General features: G+C 37.9%; 1 protein-coding gene across 6 annotated transcripts in view; it reads right to left on the bottom strand.

Moving 5' to 3' along the window:
• CLIP4 (CAP-Gly domain containing linker protein family member 4) overlaps positions 1 to 23,256 on the bottom strand; it is a 36,258-nt gene extending 13,002 nt beyond the window's left edge. For 3 of the 6 annotated variants that reach the window (XM_072857089.1, XM_072857086.1, XM_072857090.1), the window contains exons 1-12: positions 23,156 to 23,248; positions 22,055 to 22,091; positions 19,754 to 19,815; positions 19,017 to 19,163; positions 15,919 to 16,058; positions 14,910 to 15,003; positions 13,915 to 14,076; positions 10,463 to 10,581; positions 7,798 to 8,034; positions 4,319 to 4,454; positions 3,423 to 3,563; positions 716 to 799 (exon numbers count right to left, since the gene is read on the bottom strand). In XM_072857089.1, the coding sequence (XP_072713190.1) occupies positions 716 to 799; positions 3,423 to 3,563; positions 4,319 to 4,454; positions 7,798 to 8,034; positions 10,463 to 10,581; positions 13,915 to 14,076; positions 14,910 to 15,003; positions 15,919 to 16,058; positions 19,017 to 19,149 (1,246 nt within the window). In that variant the 5' untranslated portion in view covers positions 19,150 to 19,163; positions 19,754 to 19,815; positions 22,055 to 22,091; positions 23,156 to 23,248. Of the gene's footprint in view, positions 1 to 715; positions 800 to 3,422; positions 3,564 to 4,318; positions 4,455 to 7,797; positions 8,035 to 10,462; positions 10,582 to 13,914; positions 14,077 to 14,909; positions 15,004 to 15,918; positions 16,059 to 19,016; positions 19,164 to 19,753; positions 19,816 to 21,139; positions 21,206 to 22,054; positions 22,092 to 22,545; positions 22,676 to 23,155 lie in introns of those variants that run through there. The other 3 variants (XM_072857088.1, XM_072857087.1, XM_072857091.1) reach the window with 3 other exon arrangements.
• Between the last annotated feature and the right edge of the window lie 275 nt (positions 23,257 to 23,531).

The following is a 23,531-nucleotide window of genomic DNA, read 5'->3' on the forward strand; positions in this document are numbered from 1 at the left end:
GGACAAAACCTCAAAGGAGACCCGATTTTTACAGTTTGTTAAAGACACCCCTGAAAGCGAGATCCCTTGATGTTTAAAGTTCAGCACACAAAATACTGATGCAGTAGAAGTCACTATCCAATTCTGAAACTAGGTAATTGCAGAGAATGATTCATATGTAAAAGTAAATTTTTAAAAAGCTGGAATTTCGTTTTTCATATTTGAAGCTTGTTATTATGAGTATTCCATGATACAATGCCAAGACTGTTAAGTACTGTTAGATGGTAACACTTTATTATACAAGCTTGAACATATAGATATAGGAGAGAATAAAAATTCCAGCAGAATGCACAGTTCTTCATCAAAATCTAAGCAGTAATGATAAAGGGCAGAAGGTCTCCCTCAGAAACCTAAGAAGGTAATTCTGCAGATCCTCTGTAAGATCATTTACTAAGAGACAGCTTTCAGCTTTAAGGGCTTGTCTATATTCTTGTCCATGTATTTGGATAGAAGCTGTTACCAAACCAACGCAGAACTCCAGCCAAACGTCCACACAAATTACTCCTAGTAAGCTAAATGTGTAAAGCCTGCTTGGGACTTGAATACAGACAGGCAAGGCATCTTTTTTTATGGTGTAGATACAGGACTTTTGCAGAGGTAAGGTAGTAATAATGCTTCCTCTGTCCTACCCAACATTTTTCTCAAGATGTTAAAAAAAAAAAAAAAAATTAGTTACCATCTTTTGCAGGTCCAGGTTTTCCCCTGTTAGCAGCCGTAAAGTTGGTTTCAGAAGCACTGCCTTTTTTTGCCATATTTAGGCCTATAAAAAGAATATATACAATTAAATATATACATCCTACCAATGAACAACAATTTTACAGGAAAGTCATGCACAAAAACAATTAGACAGATTTACAGGTTAGTGGATGCATGGATAAAATGGATAAAACTATACAGTTCCTTAGACTCTTGATAAACGAGTAAAACAAGACTGCAGAATTGTTTCAACGGATAAGCACAGGTGTTAAACCCGTTAACACGTCAGAACAGTCCAAACTATCTTGCCAAACAATAAAAAAATTGTCTGAAAAATACTAATTTTTATATTGAAGGAGTTTTACTTAAATCTTTCAAACATTTACATGTATTATATACACAACATTCACTTTTATAGTACTTAAGGTATACTATTCACTAGTATTAATTTCACAATTTCTGCATTAAAGATTACACATTAAGTTTTGGGAGAGAGATTTGAGACCAAATCTTCATTCAGTCTACAAATAATGAAGTAAGTATGCCAACATGATTTTTAAGAGCCTAACTCTTAGAGCAGCAATGTTGTGATATGCATGTGAACTAGTATTGCCACAGAAGTTATAATTTGTGAACAGCCATTTTGCATTTCTGACAGTTTCCTACCCTAACTCAATGAAGAACAAGCTTATCTATGATTTGTCCCCTCCCTGTCATGAAAGAAAAATCACATCTTTTTTATTTAACAACATCTCTCGGCTTAATTCAGCTACAGGGACTGAACTAGTTTGCAAATGTACCGTATTTTCCAAAATTTTATGGTTTAGCCATTAAGGCATCAGATCAAAAAAATAGTGTTTGTGACTAATAACACATTTCTCAATTTGATCACAGTAGTCCTTTTTCTAAAAACTTGAAAAAGACCTATTATCATCAATCTGATGGATTATTCAAATCCAGCAGAAACAAATCAAATTTGAAAATCTCTATACAGTATTATATTTTACTTTGCAGCTTATAACCATACGTACAAAAAGCATATTAATTTTTCTTGGATCATTACAAACCAGTGTATTGCAGGAATGAAGTTTCAGGGAAAGAAATGTAATCTGGTGATGCACATAAACACTGCAAAACAAAGTTGTTCTTCTGCATCTTTATCCTCCCACTCCAGCCAGTGAATCAGTCAGGCACATTAATTCTAATGGACCTTTCAACGCAAGAACACCTTAAAGCGCAGCTTCCAGATTACTGTTAGTGGACATAAGCTCTGCCAGGCAGATAATGCATAACTCGCTCTCATTTCTACCTAAAGCAAGTATCAAATGTGTAAAATTTACAAAGATACAAATGCACCTTCATGACAGAAAAGGTGGTTTATTACTAAACTGTCTGGAACACACCGTCTGTGACAAAGGAAACAGTCCTTTCCATTACAGTTTAATGAGTTACAAACAGTTCACAACAAACTGAATCAAACAGTGAAAAATATTTAACAGAAAAAGTCAGCTTAGATCTGCTCCTGAGCAATGCTCCTAACAAACCGATTATTCTGAGAAGCTTTTTATGCAGGATGTCCATTTATAAATAGCTTAAATCTTGTGCTAATTGTAAACACACATAATTAGGGCTTACTTCTCCCTCAATCTATGTAGGGAAGAGTTACATAAATCATCCAAAATGCATCTCTTCCACCAGCCTGGCACATTGTTTCTACACCCTGTGTATTACTGGTAGAGAGTGGAGTGTTTTAGGGTGCTTGAGTAAATTCAATGAGAATATATGCACATCTTCCATAAACTGTGCTGCCTTAGTATAAGTCACCTAAACAGGGTTCAAAAGGCAAAAGAAATGTTAGTGTAATATATTTAATGACATTGTTATGTAGCCAGCCAGACACGAGGCCAGATTATGCATGGTGGGCACTGTACGCAGCAGGGAAGATCTGTACTCCAAACACCTTGGAACCTAAACAGACAGAAAAGATGCATCGTTCTTGCTTCACAAGGAGGGAACTTACACAGAAGGATTAAGTAATTTGAATAAATTACTAAAAGACTAAGCTAGAGCCAGGGACTGAGCCTGTAACTCCAATTAGTAGACCAAGGCCGTATTACAAGGACATCCTTTCTCTTCTAATTTGCCTCTGGTTTTACTCCGATAACTTAATGAGCAGATTGAAAACACAATCAGTTAAATAGTTCCTTGATCTGCCAGACAATAAATTAAATTTCTTCAATTTCTATACATAAAGTTGTATATAGATTACTTTCTAGATTTTCACTGATTTCAGTGAGATGTTTCAAGTTACCCAGGAAGATCTTCGTAAACGAAATCACGTTAAGTTTAGACATTTAACTGATATCGCAGCCAACCAGAAATTACTTTAAAGGCTCAAGAATAAATGTTGTGGTGAACTTTTTTTTTTAATAAAGTATATAAAGACCTCTATTAGTACATCCGATCACTATAATCACTGAGCAACTACACGCAACGTCCTTCCAGTACTAGTTTAAAGGCTACTGAATTTCTAATAATGATAACACGTAGTTAATAAATATCACCTTCTCATCCCAAGTGATGAACTAATTCCAAACAAGTATTTTAATACCAAGATTTACATGATTGGTGCTAATTCTTGAAGATTAGTATCTCAATCCTGCCTCAACATACAAGAAAATACTCACCAGAATTCACTTTGGAAGTTATGTGCGTCACATCTATTTTCTTGGATTTGACCAAAGGTGAGGACCGCATGGAAGAACTTCGTACAGAGCTTTTTTTGTGATCAGAAGCCTTGCTTATTTTAGAAAGAGGTGCAAAGATACCTGGAGAGAAAATTGTACGTGCCAAAAAAGAAACAGGAGTAATATTAATGCAACAAAACTTTTTGGCTACTATCTTTTACATCAGTTAATTTAGGTTTTTTTCAGCCACGATCATGGCTGAAAAAATTATGAGTTATTATGAGTCTTCAAATTATTATGTGCTGTCAAAGCACTTGTAGGGTAGGAAGGACTAGCTCAAATGAACAGTGAAACCAAAAGGCTTATCAAGCAACTTGAACAGAGTAATTCAGGAAGTCAGTAAAACTATCTATTAGAATCTTTGTCCTAATGGTAACATTCAGTCTCTGCTGTTACAAAACACAAGACTTCGTATATCATGACTGTCCATGAAATATCAATCAAAATACCTCAAGCTGGAAGTTAGAAAACAACTACAGGCGTGAATCTCTTAAAAAGGAAGGCTAAGCAGGTAAAGAAACATGGCCATTATTGTTACAACACAAACAAATAGCTTCAACAATATAGATGGAAAAACAGGAAAGACTATTATCTCAGTGTTTCAAGGAAATAAATAGAAATAATCAGAAATTTTAACTGGTTGGTTGTTTCAGTGGTTTTGCAAATAGTTGCAGCCAAAACACTAGGAACAGTTCAAAGAATCAATAAAACAAAGCACTAAAAAGAAAAGCAACATAATTTTTTATTTCTTTTTATTCTCCCAAAAGGTTCGTATCTTCCAATACTTTCTTTAAAATGCAGGTTTTAAAAAAATGTAAAAAAATTAAAGGTTATACCGCGTTTTGGTGCACACTTGAAGTACTGGACTTTTCCAACACTTCCGTTGTTCTTTCCTTCTGGTTCATCCAGCTCTATGCCAGCCCACTGGCCACTGGCAAATTCCGTTGTGCCACAAAATCTTAATGTACCAACCTAAAGCAAAAAGGATCAACACAGAAATAGTTAAACAAGTATTAAACAAGTTAAACAAGTATTGTTTACGACAACATAGTATAGATTATGAAGGAGACAGCAAGCCATCTCCAAGCTTTTGATCAGAACAGAGAAATACAAACATAACAGTCTCTCTTGATTATTGACATTCTGATCTTCCAATGCCAGCCAATATATTTTCCAAAATGTCTTTCTGCGTATATTTGGTATTAAACAAAAGCAGTGTTATTGAAAAAGTTATTGACAGATCTCATAAGAGACAAGAATTAGACAGTAAGCACCACTGTACAATACAACTCCAAGTCAGCAAGGTACAGGAGTATATGCCTAATGCAAATTTTTACTTTCAGTGTCTTCCACACCAATAGTTCCAGAATCACGGCTAGAGATCTTACTGAATTGGAGATTCCATGGAAATACTAGATTAAAAATTCTATAAATATATCTCTGTGTGTATAAATATGTGTATATATATAAATATATATATTTATATATATATATATATATATTGCAAAGGTTAAAGGGTAAACTTCAGAGCATACTTAATTTTTTCTTTGGAAAAAAAAAAAATCTTAAGTCTTTTATTCCCTCCTCATGATTAAAGAAAACTTAAAAAGCCAGCAAATGTTGTAACATCTTTTTGCTGTTTCAGTATATACTATGTAGACTCTGAACAGATAAGTGTATCAAGAATATCAAGACAGACCAGTCTTGCTGGTGGACCTCAGTCTCCACAAATATACATTATAAGCTCACACACTTCAACCAAACGAGGGAGGAATAACTAATAGAGATGCATTTAACACTGATTTAAATGCATTTTTATATTTGATTTTTAAATTAGTTTTAGTAAGAAAAACCTTTGATCTTTCAGTTGCTCAGTTTTCATTATCTCATGTGACCTTAATAACATTCATTTTTTACTATGACTTCACTGTCTAATCCAGCCCTCAGAGAGTAAACAGACAGAAACCATTTTTTTCTTTACTATAAAACCTTCCAGCTACTCTTTCTTAATGTTCTCTAAAGAAATAAATGTGACCCAGAGCCTATTCTTCTTCTACACTGAAGATCTTCTTTAAACTTGATTGTTATAGGCAGGTACATCACACTAATCTAGACCCAGACTTTTCAGCTACCAACCCAGAGATCAAATTCAGCCGGAGGAAGCTTGGCCAAGCAGCCTAACAGATTCCTCCACTTCCCAGGCACCAGCCAAAGGGCACTTACCAGCAGAGGGAAGGGACCAGCATCGTCAACTGGAGGCGGAGATGGCAAAACTGAGGCTCCAGTTTTGCACAAGCCCTAGGACTAGTGCAGGCAAGGAGCAGAGGACATCTCACACATGAGAAACATGGCAGGAACAGGAGAAAAGAGTTTTCTCCCAGCTATTGGTTTCCCTGCACTCACATTTCCTTGAGTGTCCATTCAGGTAACATATAACCTAGCAGAGCAGGAGCTGGTGAAGCTGAGGGATCCCAAATCACATACACATAAACACCTGCTTACACAGCTTTCTACCCTGTAAGACAACTAGAATGACAGGTGCAGTAGGAATCAAGAGAGGAATCCATTTTCCCTCTGGCATCTACTGTGCTTTGTTTTCAAGCTTCATTAAAGCTGCTATGTTAGGAGACTACAGAAGCAGGAAAGAGAACAGGAATCCATAAACATTGCTCGTAAAAATGCTGCCGTTCCAGTGCCCTCGTCCCAGCTTCCATATTTCAGAAACGAGAACTGATCCAAGAGGAGGTTAAGAATTGGGCACCATTTTCATCATCCTGTTCTCACTTTTGCTCCACCCTGCACACATTTATGAGTGCCAAGGGAGAGGGGAGACAGGGCTGAGATCAACTTCCATTCAGACAAATGGAGAAAGTGGGTGGGAAATGATGTGGGAGTTATGCAGAACAGCTCCTCACACACAAAGAAAGGAAGGGAGGAAAGCAGACGTGGGAAAGGAAGACTAAAAAGCACAATCACATTCCTCCTTCCCACCTGCCGTATGAAAGCTTTGGTTCCCTTAAAAAAAGGAAAGCCCTGCTGGCCTCTGGCAGCAGCAAAACAGCTTCCAACAACTTCTTAAAAACCACTGTAATAGCTTATTCAATAAAAGAAAAAAAGTAACCAAACCCAGGAAGCTTTATCCATACACAGTAAGCACATTACAGTACAAACAGTTCTACAGGCCTTACTTGGAGGAAAGATACACAAGAGGACTAATTTCTTCCCTTTCTTGCTATAAAGCCTCCATTAACCTGCAGTTACATTATCTCCCCTTGCTTTCACTGTGCAATGGCTTTCTGTAAAAGAAACTTCCATGAACTTCATCCTGTCTTTAAAGAATAAGTGGCTTCCTGTAAGTACTTCAGTTAAAATGCCTTCTGCATAGCTAGTGATTCCTTCACTTTTCCTGACCCAATTTCAGGAATACACCAAACGAAAACAGAGACTGGAAGCTGCTTTGCACTCTCGATAGGGTTCACTTTAGAACGCTTCAGTTGTGATAATTACAAATCTGAAGTTATACTAGAAAAATTAGGAAAGGTAAAGCTACTCAAACATAAAATTTTGCTCACAAATGCCTTCAATATTTACCAGACAAATATTTGAAATCTTTAAAAGAGTTCTAGCACTCTTACATCATTTCAGAGCCCTTGCTATGAGAGCAAATAAGAGGTTTGAATACTAACAGCAATATCAATGTTACATTTTTCAAATACATTTTTTAAAATGTGTCTAGCAAGGTAGCTTCTTAACAGCTATTCACAGTTGAGCTGGACCAGTATTAGCTACATTCTTATACTTTCACAGAACCATGTAACAACCCCATTGGCACAGCACTGCTTCAAAGACTTTAGCTGCATTGCACCAGTGAAATTGGGTTACTATAGGCTAAGCAGAATTAAAGTTTTCTTTTACCGCCTTCTGGAAACTATCAGGGCTAATTCAGGAATGCAGACTCATAACTGAAAGCTGGGCAACTCACAAAGTAATCTGTAAATTTTACCATCATTTTAATGTGACACCAAGAATGTTAATAAAAGCTGAGCCATGCTGATCTACTACGGGAGACTTTAAAAATTGTTTACAGATACAAAATGCAGACTGTGCCTGTCAAAACAGCTTTTCATAGTAGTGACTTTCTTTAACGCGTAACTGTTCAGCTTATTAGTTCCAGTAACCAGATCCTTACTGCCATCCAGAGGTTCATACCTACCAGAAAGTGTTTTAGACCCTCAAATTTGAGGTATGTCTCCAAAGGGGTAAATAAATTGACTGTCCATAAATTAGGAGGGCAGTATCAGGTTGCTCATCATACCTTCTGTCCTGCAATAACAACACGATCTCCCAGTTTCAGGCCAAGCGATAAAAGCATGGCCTTGCCTGTGACATGATCATAGTTTGGAATCATGGCTTTTGAGATGTCACATGAGAGGGGCACTGCATCGAGCAATATCTGCTTGATTTCTTTTGCACTGGCCGCTGCATCTGCCATTTCCAGTGGCATATCTACTGGATCAGGAACCACATCCGCTGGAATCTGCCCTTTGTCATTCTGTAGAAACATAGCATAGCACAGGATTTAATGTTGCAACAAGATAAACCTGATTAGGCAAAACCGTAGTAGTTTCTGAAATCCATTAGATATTTTTCCTATAATATAAACAACTATAAAAACATCCACGTTTTCATAGAAGGATGCCAAAACATCCTTAGGTATATAAACCAGCATTTACAGTGACTTATTTTCAAAAGTGCTAAGTGATCAAAATTTTCATTCTAAAGAACATTATTAGTACTCAGAACACATGAAAAAACACACCTGTATGTATCTGCATACCTGAACACAGATTTAGAAAAGCAAGCAAGAATTCTGGTCTGTAATACCAATACTGTAATGCTAATACTTCCGAAAGAATTTACCTTTACCCTGTATATAGTTTACCCCTTGGTGAGGCTTATTCCAAATGCAAGACATAATTTAATTAATATATATTGCATGCACAGAATACTCTAAGTTGATGTCTCATATAAATGGTTGAATAAAGCTGTTCAGGTTTATTTAGATACAGACTATTGCATCAGAGATTAATTAAGGACAGAGTCCCTTCCAAAACACTTCCTATTCCCACAGAGCAATGACTATGAATCCCCATATGCCCCATGTGACACTCGCCCTAGGCCAGAGTTGTTGGAGTACCAGCTCACCGGCAGTTAACCTTAACTCAAGGCCAGTTGGCCAGACAGCAAGTACACTGTTGGGCTGTCAGGCTGCTACAATGGCAGGTTCTACCTACGCTTTCTTCAGCAAAGGCATTAGTAATGGATCTTCACCTATCTGCCAATTTTCATGAAGTCTGTGGAAACATAATTATCTCAGTCTTCCAAATTTGTCTCATCTGAGCCCCTGGACTCAGAAATTACCAGAAGCTCAAAGAGGGAATGACGCAGAGCAAGATTGTATTTGCTTTGTTTCCTTAAAAAACAGACTAAAAGTTCAATCTCCCCTGAGCACCCTATAAATCTCCCTCTCTCAACCCTAGAAAATCATAATCCGTACTCAGCATTTACACTCTGCTGTCCTCATATAAGCAAACTGTCTCTGGTCAGAACTTTCTTGTGGGATTGAAGAACTAAACACCTACTATTCCTTAAAAACCTACAGTCATTCTGTAAGTAAAAGGTCAGCCCCATTCAAGTCACAGTATCTTAAAGACAGGATATAGCAGGGAGTTTGTTTTGAGTTTTTAGTCATCACAGTAGCGATTGTTTCTGTCAGATCAGTCCCGCAAACCAGGTGCCCTGCAAATCTTTGTGTCAGCACAAGGTAGGGGGCAGAGAAGAGGCAAAAAGGCAAAAGTGGGTGCAGTGGCACAGGACTGCTTTTCTCAAGGACAGAGCCCAGCTTTTGCCAGCTCAGAATGCTTGTGCAACTACAAAGCAGTATTCCCTGTGGCAACACACTCTTAAACATACAGCTGCCACAGAATTTGAAACAGGTACATGCAGACTAAATAACAAGACAAAGAAGAAAAACAGTGTTTTTAAAGAGATCTAGATTGAATATCATGAAGAACTGTATGAACAATGATGTTCCAGAAGATTTCACACCAGTGATACATAAAATAATGACTTTTGAGTACCCTTAAAACAACTGTAATTTCTCATTTAAAAGAAAAACTGAATCTGAAAATGGAGAACTGAGATTGTGCCTATGCTAAAAAACAAAACAAACAAGAAAAACCCCGAACAAAAAAAAAAAACCCAACCCCAAAACCCAAAAAAACCCCACAAAAAACAATCAAAACCCAAGATTTGTGGCTAGACACATAGAGCAGCACTCTACGCTATAACTCAGGCCTATTATTTTGTTAATAAGCAGAGCAGTTAATGTTTCCTCCTTATCAGTTACTTATGCTAAGACTAAGTTTACTGCTAAGCAATACACTGCGTTTCTGGAGGTCACAGATTGCACTCCTGTATTTCTGAAAAGACCCACCACTGCCATGACAACTGTTGCAAGACACAAGGGAGTATTAACAAATGAAAGTTCAAGCAACAAATAGAAGAACATCTTGAAAGCTATTTGAAATAGTGAACTAGACTGTGACATAAAAAACACAAACTTCAACACACAAGTATGACAAAGCATACAAAACAGTTGGAACAGGCTGCCCAGAGAGGTGGTGGAGTCACCATCCCTGGAGGAGTTCAAAAAACGTGTAGATGTGGCACTTCAGGACATGGTTTAGTAGACATGGAGGTGTTGGGTTGATGGTTGGACTAGATGATCCTAGAGGCCTTTTCCAACCTTAATGATTCTATGATTCTATGAAAATCATCCACTCTGAGTTATAAATAATTTTTCTGAAGCACTATCACTCCATGTAACACATTTTTAGAAACCAAAATCCTGGACAGACTGTTCCATTTTTCCAGGTACTTTTTTCACCTTTCAGTGAATCTACAACCTAACTCCTTACCCTAAAGGCAGGATTTGCTCCGTGTTCCAGCAAACACTTGACAGCTCCTGTACATAGGTTAAATGCAGCAATATGCAAAGCAGTTCCAAAATCAAAATCACTACAGGTGGCATCCACATCTGCAATTAAACATCACATGTGAGGTATGTAAGTCTGTTATGTGAACATTTCACCCTACAGATTCCTTGAGACATTCATTTTTACAGTTTATATTAACATTTATGCAGAGACACCATTACTTATGTACTAAATGCATAGCAGAAGTAATTCTACATAGAATATCAACCTTATCTGCATCTGCTTATTCGTACCATGAACCAATCTGGAAGATGAGCATTTATTTTCATTCATTTTATAATACTGATGACTTAACTGCAAAATTGTTGCTATTCAGGATGCCCAATCTACTGTGCTAAGATTAGAAAGTTAGTAACTTTAGGTTTGCGTGTAAATTAATGTTTCAGAAATATTTATATTTTATTGCTTCTAGGTGTCAAATGTTAAAATGAGATGCATCTTCAATCACTTGTCTTCCTTTGTGAGCAGCTAGTGGGGCAAAGGAAAACTGATTATACCTCTGCTTTACATTGATTTAATTACTAATGGCCAAGAATGAAGTAAAAGCTACTGATTTTTATAATTTCTTTGTTTTCAAAGAATTGCACTCTAAAGGGTCTTCCACTGATAGTTTGGAAAACAGAGCACTGCATTGGACTAGAAGAGATTTAGCAAAATATATATTTCCATCAATTGTTCCCAATATATCTTTCAATCTGCTATGAAGTTACTACTGTTCTAGAAGATTGAAGTTTTAATGTCTATTTAGTCGTTGGCTCCTCTCCTAAACTATACAAGAGAGATGTCAGTTTAGGTCAATTATGTATATGACAATTAAAAATGCCAGCTGATTTAATACACAAACCAAAAACCAACAAGTATTAGCAATAATGTTCCAATTTGAAATACTGGTGAGGAACATAAAACTTACTTAAGGCTATACAGTCTCCTAGTATTTTCCAGTATCGGTCTCTATCCCAAAAACCACTAGCCCTTCTCACAATGTGATAAACAAAGTATATCCCAACTGTATCAACATCCTTGTGTAGTTATACTAAGTAATATTTTTGGGGCAAATAAAACATCAACATATACAGAAGATATATAAGTATCTATGTCTGTATAGATATGTCAACTTTATACATACTAATAAAGATTGACTCTGAATTTTAGAAAGATCAAATATAATAAATTTGGGATCAAATTTTAAGTTTTACAATTGCACTAATATGAATACAAACTTAGCTATTTTAAATTTGATTGGCACACGCATGAAAAAAGACTGCATTCACATGACACAATCGTAACAACAGCTACATATGCAGATGTACCTTTTATATATCAAATGTCAAAAAGTCATTACCAGTTTACAACTGAGTAGAAGCTGTGTAGTTGTATACAACCATTGAAATATCCATCTTTAATAAGGCTATCAAGTATTTTCTGCACACATAGGAACCAATTTGCAGAAATACTGATGAGTAATGTCAGCTACTGAGTCAGCAACAGTTGCACATACTCCTACTTTAAAAAGTAACTGATGTGTAAAATTTTTTTTTTTTTAATTAGACTAGTGTGACTTCCTCAGACTTGCAGGCTTAATGCTTGGAGTTTTTAAACACTGTTTTCTTACAACTTCGTTCTAGGTCTAGGTTGGCATAGTACAGGTGACAAAAAGAAACACATACATATCAAATGTTACCCAGTAACTACCCCCAAACTATCTAGGGGAAATTAATATGCAGCAATGGTCTGTCATCAGCAACCCATGCAGGTTAGAGTCATTGTCTAATGGCACCACACATTTCTAATTCCTAAGCCTTTAACAATTTTTATATTTAAAACCTCTAAAAATCTAAGATTTAACTATCTCTCTGTTCTAACAATTGAGGAGTAAATCTGTATAAAGAATTTAACTGCACAGTGTCATAAAGGAAATAGTTTAGCAGTAAATAAAAAGGAAATATCTGTGGTACTGGCTGTTTCACAATGGGGGTGTCAGTCAGTATACCACTGTCGTGAAAAGTTATTTATACATTAACAACCATTTTTTTTTCAGTTCAGTATGGATCTATCCAAGGCATATTTGCCTTCTATGTATGTCCTCCCTTCTCTGCAAAATGCCTGATGAAGTATGGAGCTAAGATTATTCTTTCTATTAATTCAGACCATCCATTGTTTTCATGTCACAGGGCAAATAATTTTATACATTTTCTGAGATAAAAAAAATCATCTGCTTATCCAAGAGTTGCCAACGGCCAAGGCATTTAACCAGAGTGGTTTCCTTGGAAATCTGAGCAAATTCCCACCCTTTCTGTAGGCACTGCACAGGAGGAGATGACAACACCAAATGCAAATGAGGCCTAAAAGAAGACCTAATCTGCTGATGCAAATTATGGAGACCGGACTATTGAAATGTGATGTGGACTTAACTACTGTGCGGTCTTATTTTGTCTTTTGTTACCAACCTACACTTGTTACCTCCTAAGCATGTCATCCCAATAACAGCGCTGTTTAACAATTACCTCCATGATTATTCAAGGCATGGTAAGCAAGCCTTGTGTAGTCTAAAAACCTATCAGCTTTTCGGAATTGAGAAAGAGTCTTTAGCTACAACTAGCTAAAAAAGGGCATTAATCATTTTGCAAAATGGCACAATCAGAAGGATATTCAGTAGAATGAATTAACATTTATATAATTTTAGTATTAAAATTGCTTACTGGTTTTGATATCCTGACCAAATTAGGAACAAATTGTTCTGGTTCAGAATCATTTCTGCATTTCCATTTGCATTAGTATAAATAGGGCTCCGATTACCAGTCCTTCATATTATCGTTCCAAAGGTATTATCTATTTATGCCAAACACTAAAGTCAAACTGTTCCATACGCGTGACCTCCTAGATAGCTAAGAAGTGGGAAAAACGAGCATGTCAAAGTTGCTTCAGTCACTAGTTGGCCACATGCTGTTGCCAAATCCCCACTTCTCCGTTCCCCTTCTCCCAGCATTTCAAACATACTTCTCAATGTTTAAGGAATCTTAAAAACCCTAAGAATTTACCAGAATACTTACATCTTTGGTTTTCTGCATACATTCTCTTAGTCCTTAACAACTTAGAATTAACCTGTTTGCTTTCCATTCTACTAGATACTTCTCTACCATCTTGTACAAAGCTCAAGTTTAAAAACCAGCAATGGAATCAGCGCATTAAACCACAAATAAATAGGTTAAGAGAAAAATGAACCAATGAGGCTGAGTAAAAGAATAAGAAATTAGAAATGATTGATGTATAATGGATAAACAAACCCCACACTTAAAGACCACTACACACCAGCTTAGGGTCAACAGAGTAACAAAATACAGACAATTACATGAAACAGAAGTAACAATGCCTACCTTTTGGCTTTGCATTTTTCAAAATAACACTAATAAGTTCTGGAACATCAAAGTAGGCAGCATAATGCAAGGCATTCATATTTGTCCAGCGGCTGCGTAAACTACTATCAGCACCCAATTCGATAAGCTGTGTTGCAAATTTTACAGCAGTTTCAACATCACCTGCAAGGTAAATTTCGTAAAATATGCATTAGAGATTTATTTGAACTCAAAAAACATGCACAGGCTTATGTGTAACACATAATGTACATTAAACCCTTAAAGGTCACAGCAGAACAATTACTATGCTTTTCTTATTAGGATGCAGAAATCTTTGCCTTTTATCATAAAGGGCTGAAATCTCTACTATAGTATATAATAACACTATCTGTTTATCTCTAATGTAAATAATGTGTCACCCATCAAAACCAGGGATTTTAGTATCTGATAGAAGAAAAAAAATTACACACCACAATGCTGAAGTTTATGTTAAAAGATCTGCCAACATCAGAAAAGCTAACCTATGCCAGACCTCACTCAGAAACTTAGTTCAAACTCAGAGGAGAACTGGGTTCGGGTCAACAAAAAAGTAGCACAACATAGAAAAGCTAATAGGGGTGTTCAAACAGAGTTACATATGCTCTTATTTCCAGTAAAAAACAGCGAGTCACCTAAATGTTCTAGTTTCACCGATTTAAGAAAACTGTCGATAGCTTAGTTCCAGTTTGTACCTCAGTCTGAAACAGCCTTTGCTACATTAAATATATGTTTAAGCTGGTACTATTGTTTGCAATACCTATACCACTAACTCAACTTACTCCCAACTGCCACAGCCATAACTACACTACAGTTCTGTATCTTCCTTTCTGATGGCCACTAGAAGAGCCAAAACCAAGCACTAAAAAAAAAAAAAAAAAAAAAAATCTACTGCAAGGAAAAATTCTGTAATAGTCAGTGGGATTAGCCTTTGTGAATTAATTAGGTTTTTACACCTATAATAACATTCCTTTACTCACCAATACCATGAGCCCCTGATTTGCAAGTGTAGTGCAAGAGAGTCATATCAGTCAGTCCATCTCTGTCATTCACATTGCAACCCCTTTTAATGATCTGAGAGATAAAAGGAAAACAATCACATTTTAGCTCTGGCATATCTCTGACATCAGTATTATTTAGCAAGTTATTTCAGATATATTGACTGCTGGATTCATTGCAATGGCTAATAACAAAGAAGCCTGCCAGAATAGACTGTAACTGCAGAACTGAGCAACATGCATAAATGTAATAAATACTATCATAAGAATATAATTAATCTTCATTGTTTACAGATTTTAAAGCTTCTTTATATTATTACTTCTAACATACCTTTCACATGCTGAAAAGTTAACTGCTTAACTGAACAATAAGAAAATGACATCATTTATGAAGTCTCTCCCCTTGTTCTTTGATCTCTCAACAATCCGCGCCCCACTCACAAAAAAGCCCCCAGTTATACTATGGTAGGAAGAATCTTTACTGTATTTTCCCACCTGTCTGACTGTCTAGAAAAGCCTGTAATCCAGAGGAAGAAAAACAAGAAAATAGGATGGAATTACTAGAAACAAGGTGCCTTCTGAAAGCAGCCTATCACAGGTTGCAAAGAGTTCCTAACTCATTTTGTGCCTTGGAAACATTGCCCTTAAGGTCAGGCTTCACTGTAACTTCATATATTGGAGTTTATGATCAATGCTAAGTAGGAAACTGAAACACGAAGATGAAGGGTCTCTAAACAACCGCTTTGAGAAGAAACATTGTTTCTACCATCTATTCAAATGTACTGAATTTTTATCCATCATCTTTCTCTTTCCAAATGAAACTTGACAACATGTGGAATACAAGGCACTGATCAGTAACTACTTGTTAAAAGGCAGGAACTGTACCTGCCTTTATGATTAGTTCTGCTTCTGAATGAACTGGTTTTTTTTGTTGTCAACATAGTATTTCTTTAACACTGAAAGCATTCAAGGATCGTCATTTATACCTCACCTCATTCCCAATAATATCAATATTCTGCTGCACCTGTGGAACCCACTGCCTTAAGATAGCAAACAATTCAGAAACTGATGTTTTGGGGTTGAAAAGTATTTCTTGGCATGCCACATCATTGGGATCGAAGAAGGAAAACTCTGTTAAAAAAAGGAATCATTAGGTACAATTGTAAGTTTTAACACGCATCTAGTTTTTCAAACTCAGAGGCAAAGAATAGCAGAGAGAGTCACTTCACTACTAATCACAGTGGAAAATCAGAATGTTGAATTAATTTAGAAAATTTTCCTTAACATCTAGTCTATTTTTCCTTTAATACGAAGGTCTTGCTTATCCTGAAAAAGTTCAGAATCAGCAACCAATACAATGTTACTGCAAGACTGATCTTAAGTTTAGCCAAGGACTAAGAGAGATGTGCAGCGATTATGCTAATAAGGGTTTACTCTTGCTTCAAGCCAGCCAAAGACTGCTGATTCGAAGCTGTTCCCAAGCACAGACAAGCCTCTTGATCTCTCAGTGATTAAATGCGTACGTGATTTCTCCATATGCTACAAAACATGTCTTTTCCTTCTTCTTCCATCACAATTTACATAAAACATACCAAAATAGAAACACATACACAAATCAGGAAGGCATTCTATGGCCACCATTATTTTCAGATATTTCATGAATGTGTCAATCCCAGCTGGTGGCAGCTGCAGGTAACAAACATCTTTAAAAATTAAGCCACCAAACCAAGATCAGGAAAAAGATATATTTTTAAGATTTTAAGCCTCATGTTGCTTCAGGCAACACAAAGTATAGGTGTAAAAACCACCTTATTATTATAGTATGGTATTTCATGTTACTTACAGGTGTATGTATGTGTGTGCATGTATATACATATACTGTATTTTAAATTTGTGGAATTTCTTCCAACTCTGGAAAATTATATGAAAGAATCTGGATAGCAATGGGTATTAGGAGAGGGAATGGAAGCAGAATCTACTGTCATCAGCAAATGACTGAATCATAGAAAACACTGAACTTTTACCCCCGCCGCAGCTATCAGGGAGTTGCCTTTTAAAAAGGTTTCAAATAAATGTACAGTGTCAGCTTGCATCAATCGCAGAATACCAGGCTCTCAGAATAGACATACAGGTTAAGTAAAATAGAGCATCAGCCATCTGGGTGTATGACATCGTACTAAACTACCTCTGGATGAATCATCATAACCTTTCCTCAAAAAGAGCATACACGCTTCTAGATTGGATTAACAGATAAAAGTACATACAGAGCTTGCTTCCTGGCTATCTAGAGTTCCTCCAACTGCATTGCCTTGATTCAACAAGAATGAAAAAGGAGGACAACTTCACTGATATTTAGCATGAATTTTTATTTGCACCTAGCATATAAAAAAAAAAAAAAATCAAACCCCTCATCTCCCAGCACTACACAAAGTGTGCTTCTTACCTATGTCCCATGCATTGACACAGATCTACTGATTTACCTACTAATATTTAACCTCTGCATAAACCACAGTTGATCTATTGTTGAAAGCTATGAAGTAAACAGACAACTAGGCAACAAGATTAACCATCTTACACAACATGCATGATTCTTACTCTACCAGGAGGATTTCTAGCTACGAACCTGAACCAAATTATATATCAGAAATCAACTCTAATAGACTGTTAGAATCAGCATGCTAGGGTAAAAATCTGAGAAGATATTAAGTACTAACAACAACCATCATAAATACTTAACAGGTGATCAGCTGTAGTGTTTGCAAACCAAAGAAACATTACAGAAAATCTGTTAAAACTGTTCCATGAAAGGATGAAAATGGCATCTAGGTACTTTAAAACATTACTTTCTCCATCTCTGTCTTTCCCATGCATTGATTACAGTGCTCAACTGTATTAAGGAAAAATAAATGCACTTCATGTACTGGCCAAGAACCTTTGTCTGTTGTGGTTTAACCTTCTTTACCCAGATTCAGTAATATTACTGTTACACAGGTGACAGCAACCTCCTATAAATGGAATTTTTTTTTATTCAATGAGTAGGCATAGACCGAGTAGGAGAGATAGTGGTGATATTGCAGTGTTATTAGAAGATATCACAACACAACACTGTTTAAAGAAGGACAAATTGAAATTTTTTCCTAAGGGATAAGAAAGCAGAATGGAATAAATCATGGCAGTACTTACAGTAGAATAGGATGGACAAGATATGATAACAGGGCTAAACCACGTAAAGACACATGTTCATGTACTAAAATATATCATATGGAACTGTTAAATTTCCAACCTGTGCTAACTCATCAAATGGGTCTCAAGAATGCTGAGTCTGTCAGAGACAGAACATTACATGTATTTATTTTTCCTGAATCCAGCTGATTGCTGTAATCAATGCATGGGAAAAACAGAGGTGGAGGCAGTAATTTTTAAGGTATATAGATGCTATTAACATCTTCTGCAATATTCAAAGACATTATAATTGTAGCTATCTATGAAGGTCCTTACCTACAGTGACATTTTAATATATTATATATCCTGTTTAAAATACTATTATAATTTATACATGTGAAGACAATTCAACTTTATTTCGAAAGCTGATCACCAATACTTGCTATAATTTTCTAACACTCATTTCACAGTCCTGACCACCACAAACATCTACACTTCCAACAGAAATATCCCCCTACAGTCTATTGTTTACATACTGAAAGCATGAAAAAAAGTGTAACCCTAGAAGTTTTAAATGTGATATAGATGCTTAACTATATTTAATTACTGCAATTTTACATCTTAACACAATATCTGGTTCTACACTAAGATGTAAAAAAACCTACAAACATCTGACCACACACACACAGAAGAAACAGTAAGAAGGGAAAGATATTATAATTTAAAATGTATGCAATAAGAAAAATAGAAAAAGCACGGATCTTCATCTTTCATTTCCTTTAAAAAATAACAGAGAATTCATTTAACAAGCAGTAAACCTTTTCTGAAAAGAAGGAATAAATTAAGAGTTGATAGCTTTTCTTAAAATTTATTATTCAAATTTATTCTCTGTTGATCACAATTTCATTTTCTGTTAAAAGTACATACCACAGTCCGAAGGCATTGGTGCTGCAGCAACAGAAAAAGTAACAGATGTTTCAGAGTTTGGGAATAAGAACCGTTCTCTTTCAATGAGGGAATCTCCTTCTAAGGAAGGTTCTGGGAGATCCTCTATGGTCATCTTCTAGAAAGCCACTTTAGGAGGAAAAAAATTAATAAATAACCTCATTAGAAATACTCTGGATTAGTTCTATCATAGTAAGATATAATGTGTAATGAGACCAAAATCTTTCCTTTTTGCAAACGTGAACTATTACTACCATTACGTTCCTACAAACTAATAAAGTTGATTAGTAAAAGCTAGTAGAGTATGGTGTCAAGGATAGCCAACTTCTTGTTTTGACTTCATCACTAAACTTCCATGTTATTAATGGAAAACATGATATTTCTCCCCAGTTTTCCACTTGAGCAGTAATGGAAATAATAATGCTATAATTAGCAACCACACAGTGCTGATGAATGGATTAGTGTGTTTCACAGCTTTATGAAAATATGAAGCATCAAGTACCTGTCCTCATACTCTGCATGCATATTCCTTTCCTTTACCATGAGCAAGAACATGCTACCAGCTACCACTTTCTCCTCTTTTAAAATTCTCAGCACTTTAATCTTCCCACACAAAGCTGCAGACAATTCATCACCGAGTGATTCACTCCTGGACTCATGATTCCGTATCAGCTCCTTTCCCAGCTTCTCCCCTCTATGTTTTAAAATAGCATACTTACCACAGTGTTGTAACCTCCACCCTGGTGTTGTTTCCAGTCAATTTTTCAGGCCTTAGAGCAACCTAGGAGAGAGAAGAAAGATTAAATGACCATACGGAGTTATAGTGACATTTTCTAACAACCAGGCCAAGTTACATTCTAGTTACAGTTCATATGCTAAGATCAGAGGAGAGCTAGCTACCACTTGTAAGACATCTACTCGGGCAAATTCAGTAACAAATAATGAAAAACATTATTCTTAATAGAAACAGGCGTTATTGCACTATTGGAGACTACATCTCACAGTTGAAAAACTGAAATTCTCCATCTTGAATTTTCATGGTTAAATGCTCAGGGTAAAAGCAGTGTTTCTGTTAAACAACCTAAAATTTTATTCTGGAGATTGCTGTACAGTGTTCTTTACTCAGGAACTTGTGTAGTCAGTTTGCTTGACAGAAAGAATTCATGGAGCTTCAAGGCATGTTTGTTTTTATTACATTTAATCTATATACATGAGTAAACAATAAAAAAGTAGTCTGTTTTTAAGACATATTTTGGTTTTGGTATCTTACACGCAACAAGCTATGTGAATAGATTTATTCTAATATTTCCCCAAATAAATCTGTCACACTATCTGGGAACCTCACATAATCTACATTCTAATAAGCATTTTGGCAGTGGATTACAGATCTTGAAGTAAATAAATGAAAACCTCCTCTTCTTGCACACCATGCACAGTTCACCCTGTCCTCAACTTGGAAAAGAGGTCCACATGAAAAATGCTCATTTTTCTCCAACTAGTTTATTTGCTCAGTCTTATGCAGCTGTACAAATCCATGTCCTGGCACAAAGGGAAGATCAAAAAGGAGGCCACTGGGAAGGGCAGGACTATTTCTTCCCACAGCATTATCAAATTGCATGGGCTTAAGCATTCGTACATTCAACAAGGCCAAAAATATCACTAATTATTTCAATTATTATTTTCATCCAGTAAGGAAAAGTTAGAGTTTACATTTTGAATGGCTTTATAGTCATCATAAACATGACAGCAACAGCTTTCTTGTATGAGGGACTAGAAAGTCTCTTAAGCTGCAAGTCACTAATTAAATCTCTTTTGTAGGGCAACAGTGAAATAAATTTGCTACCATCTGATATTTGTTCAGAGGCTACGGCAAAACAAAACAAGGCTTTGTAAAACACATGACTCCACAATAGTTTTTCACAGGTAGCACATCAGACACTCTCACCAAATGCACAAAGGAACAAGTAATATGCATGAGTGTAGAAGAGACAATAGCTGAACCTGTTAAGTCAGAAAAAGACAGGAAAGGAATTACAAGCTTTTTGCACAGCGCTACCAGTACAACACTGAGGAAATAAAAGAAGCACAATGAAAACTAGCCAGACCTGATTGAGCAGATGGTAACAGGAAGAGGTGAGATTTGTAAAGTACGATGACAAAAGTTGCTGGAACTAGAAATCAACAGAGACATTTGAAAATTAGTACAAAAAAGACTGCTTATTGCACACAGAAAAGCAGACCGAACAGAACAGAATCTGTGCATTTGCAAGTATCCAGGACATCTTTTACTTTGAGAGGCCAGAGGGGAGACTACAGTCTGTGACATGAGTGAAAAGAATTCAGCACATGAACTACCAAAGCAAAGCAGGCAGGGAAACAACCCATGTTGTTGGGTGGGTGACATGAAGACCCAAGTGTTACAACGCATGCGCCAACCCAACTCTGTAAAGAATGGCTTCACATGTTTACACTAGTGCCAACACCCCCCTGACTAAGCGTGCACATCCTTACACCGTGGGATTTTAATTTGGATCTAGAAATATATTACCATGTCATGACACAGTACTGAACCATGCAATGTCAAGGCAACAACATGTTCTGCACCCATGACTACCTCTAGAGACTGCTAGCTCAGGTATAAGAACATCACAACCAGTTAACATCACACATGCATACCTGTAAACGCAAAAGGAAAGCAAAAGGTTGAAAACTATTTCAAAGAAAGGGAAAAGACAAATGGACATTGTCCTTGTAATGACTTCTGTTCTGAGCAAAACCACAACTGCCTGAGGTATTAATAATATCCAAGACATGCAGACTCAGGTGGGAAGTCCTGGTGAAATGGAATGGAAGGTCTTCCAGAAGAGCAATGGTTTCCCTACATTAGCAAGATGAGTTTAGACAGACAGAAAGAAATGGTTAGAGAAATTCAGTGAAAGAAAGGACATAAACTTCCTCTTCACAGCATTGCCAAACTACCACTAAGCATAGTTTAGCACGGCAGAGAGCATCATACTTACTATTTGCCAGCCATACGTTCTTTTAACTCAATTAAATCTGAAAATGAAAAATAGAAATATCATTGGAAAAAAAATAAGAAAACTTGAAGGCATCATCAGATACACACACACTTATGCTGACAAGACTGAAGAGCAACTACATGTTTCCTGATACCCACACATTACAGAGAAGTGCATGATACCTCTGCATATAAAAAAAGAAAAAAAGTTGTATAATACAGGATTCAACTTTCATGTACTCCAGATTTTGTAATTTGCAATTTGTGTTAAAGCACAAATATAAAATTTTCCTGCAAGTGCTATAAAAAAACTTGCAAATACTAAAGCACTTCAAGTGATGAAAGACAATTGTGCTAGAGCTTTGGTAGCAGAACTTGCCATAGATGTGATGCTATTTTTGACAATAACCACGTATAACGGACTACTTATCGTGCACTTATACGTGCTCAAGAAAAAAAATTAAGTTCAGAGAACAAGACTCTTGCACATACGCTATCTGCTTGCTCCATAAAATTTACAGCACGAGTGGCGGACATGTTACGTGTATACAGGTACACTCAAGACTGGTTTTTCAACTGGTGTGCGGGGCCCTCTTGCAACACGGCACTTTGCTTTGAGAAGCTGCAAGTTTAAGAGAGTTCAGGTTTCGGAGCCGTCCAAGTTGGCTCTGCCCGCGCAACCTCCCGCAGCAGAAAGCGGGGTACCGCTCAGACGCGCCCCCGCGGCGGTTATCAGAGTGAACCCCCGGGACCCGGGGGGGCCCCAGCCGCGGCAGCCGCCGCCTCAGCGCGATGACACTCCCGCCAGGCCACCGCACCTCCCCGGCCCCCCGTTCCCACGCGGTGCTCCCGCCTTGCCGCCCTGTCCCACGCAACCCCACGGCCCCGTGAGGTGCGCGTGTGCCCGCAGCTGCGGCGGGGGGGGATCGCCGCGCCGCGGGCCAGGGCCGGCCGCGGCCCGCCCGCTGCGGCGGCCCCCGCGCCGCCACCCCGCCCCCACCCCGCGCGGAGGGAGGGAGGGCGGGAGCGCAGCGGGAGGCCGCCGGCCCCCGTCCCACTCCCGCGCGGGCGGTGCGGGGCCGCGGCTGCCCCCCAGCCCTACCTGCTCTCCGCCGGGAGGGGCGCGGCCCGGCGCTCCCGGGGCCTCCCGCGCCCGCCCGGAGCTGAGGGAGCCGAGCGAGGCCCCGGCCCCGCGCCCGCCCCGCCCCCGCGCGGCTACCGCCCCGCCCCTCCCCACCCACCGGCCTATCGGCGGCCAGCACCGCCCTCCTCGCCCCGCCCCACTCCCCGGCGGGCCCTGGCGGGCGCGGGTGGCGCCCGTCGCGCAGCCGGCGGGGGCTGGTCCCGTCCTGTCAGCGGGCAGCGCGGCTCGGCGGGGCAGAGCCCGGCCCTCCTCCGCCCGAAACCTGGGGCGGGGTGGTTCAGGTAACTCCGGAGCAGTTACAACACAGGCAGCGCTGAGGTAAAAAGAGGTGGGA

This window comes from Ciconia boyciana, chromosome 3 (assembly GCF_034638445.1).
Source record: "Ciconia boyciana chromosome 3, ASM3463844v1, whole genome shotgun sequence".
In the NCBI taxonomy this organism is placed as follows: Eukaryota; Metazoa; Chordata; class Aves; order Ciconiiformes; family Ciconiidae; genus Ciconia; species Ciconia boyciana.